This window comes from Octopus bimaculoides, chromosome 22 (assembly GCF_046866305.1).
Source record: "Octopus bimaculoides isolate indiv1 chromosome 22, ASM4686630v1, whole genome shotgun sequence".
Taxonomy (NCBI): Eukaryota; Metazoa; Mollusca; class Cephalopoda; order Octopoda; family Octopodidae; genus Octopus; species Octopus bimaculoides.
In genome coordinates, this window is record NC_142949.1 from 27,800,081 (window position 1) to 27,802,580 (window position 2,500).

The window sequence follows — 2,500 nt, forward strand, 5'->3', positions numbered from 1 at the left end:
CAAGAAATGTGGTTTACATAATCTGTCACTTGAAGAAATACGACCGCTAAACGGGACGGTAAATATCATTTGGTTAAACAATAATAATTTCAGGTATCTTTCAGAGGAATGGTACTATTTGCTCAAGAATTTCGAGCATGTTCGACTGGAAGACAATCCAATGCATTGCAACTGTGAGTTAGCTTGGCTCTATCGAATGTTTATTAATAATTCCAACCTCTTCCCTAAGGACAAACTCATGTCGTGCGCATCACCGAGGCGTCTGAAATCAAAGACTTTTGACATGTTAACTCTCGATGATTTCCAGTGTCAGCTACCGATATTCGAAGGGGTTGATGTTTTAGTCGGTCCTCATGTAGGAAAACTCAGCTGCAGAGCAAAAGCGGACCCGTCGCCAAAGTTGTACTGGCACAAACCCGGTGGCCTGACCGAAACTTTCCTTCCTTCGAAAGACCGTGCGATAAAAACCAACAGAGCTGTGCTTTACATACACAATCATCACACCAGCATTAGTTCTCATTATCAGTGTGTAGCTAACAACCCAGCTGGAAATGTAACCTTCAACCTACAAGTAACGTGGCCCCAGAGAGAGTCCGAAAACAAGAACAATCTTATAACCACACTTCCTACCGAAAGCAGCTTACCGAAATCCCACAGCAGAAGTTCCAACCAAACTATGAACATGGGTGATTTAACCGTCGATGTTTTATTTACATTGATGGAGCTGATAGGGGCCGTTATCGGAACATTCCTGCTCACGTTCTTGCTTTGTCTTTTGATCTTCCATTTCTTCGGAAGGCAACCACGTCCGATGGGTCCACAAGAGAAAGAACATTCAGAAAAACGTCGAACCCCGGAGAATCATTATGTTATGGCCGATATCGATGAGAGTTCGATCAAAATGATGGAACACAAGGATTTAGTTAGTTAATGGTGGCATCGATTTAAAAAAAAAAACAAAAGAAATAACAAAAACCAAACCAAAACAAAAGAACAACCAAACAAATTTAATAGTAAATAAGAAAATCCAAAGGAAATTAAAAAACTCAGAGTATCAATAAAATATAAACAAAAACAAACAAAAAACTGAACATGGAAATTGGAGAAACTCCCAAATGTGGCCACCACAACCCCAGCCTCAAAGATACAAGGAACAAGAAACAAATTTTTTAAAAATAGCATCAACATTACTATTATTACAATCACTACTGCTACTACTACTACTACTACTACTACTACTACTACTACTACTACTACTATGGAGTTTGTTTGCCCCGGGATATTTTACCACATGGAGCAAACACTGGCACTCCAACGGGCCTAACCAGAATTTCATATGACATATATATATATATATATATATATATATATATGTATAAAAAAATGATAAAAAACTAAGATTGACCCACAGAAAGAATGACTCAAACAAACAAAACCGGATCCCCTGATGAGATGTGGATATTATTAGTGTTTTAATCTACAGGACATTAATAATAATAATAATAATAATAATAATAATAATAATAATAATAATAATAATAATAATGGTGATGATGATGATGATATTGATAATGATATTAATGATTAATGATTGATGAAAAAAGAGGAGAGGGTGTTTGGAATGTAAAAAATTACCTGAGAGGTAACATTTGCCACTTGGATTTCCTCATCTTACTGCCTCTTCTTCTTGTTCTTGTTTCTCCTTCTTCTTCTTCTTCTTCTTCTTCTTCTTCTTCGTCTTCCCCCTCCTCCTCATCCTTTTCCTCTTGCTCATCCTCCCCCACCGCTCCTCCTTCTTTAATATTTCTTTTTTTTTGTTTTGTTTTGTTTCTGTATTTATTCCCGGAGAGGTCTTACCTGGAACAACCTCTCACCTGGGAACAAAAGTAAAAAGAAAAATGAAAAAAAAAAAAGAAAGAAAGAAAGAAAAAACCATGAGGCCTGGCATTGGTCGAAATCTGCTCCTGGGATTTATCTTACCAAAAAACCAAGACACAAACTTCGGAAAGGAGACAAAAAGTAAAAAAAAAATATATATATAAATAATATATAGAATAATATATAATATGTGTATGTATATATATGTGTATACATGCATACATATATATATACATGACTTTATACATACATACATGCATATATATATATATATATATATATATATATATATATATATATATATATATATATATATATATATATATATATGTATGTACATATATGTATATATATATATATATGCATGTTTGCATATATATATATATAAGTATGTATGTGTGTTTGTGTGTGCGACTGTGTATACATAACTCTTTTCATTACTGACCACTTGAAGGATGGGTCTTTTACCAGTTATATATGTGTGTATACATATATATATATATATATATAAATGTATATATATATGCATGCATATATACATATATTTAAATGTGTATGTACACACACATATATATATACATGTTAAATATATATATATATATATATATATATATATATATAT

General features: G+C 33.0%; 1 protein-coding gene across 1 annotated transcript in view; it reads left to right on the forward strand.

Moving 5' to 3' along the window:
* The window catches only part of LOC106869296 (uncharacterized), a 7,953-nt gene extending 6,927 nt beyond the window's left edge, over positions 1 to 1,026 (forward strand). Inside the window, exon 1 of the mRNA XM_014914972.3 lies at positions 1 to 1,026. This exon is cut by the window's left edge and continues 6,927 nt beyond it. Coding sequence (XP_014770458.1) covers positions 1 to 931 — 931 coding nt within the window. The 3' untranslated portion in view covers positions 932 to 1,026.
* Positions 1,027 to 2,500: the final 1,474 nt, after the last annotated feature.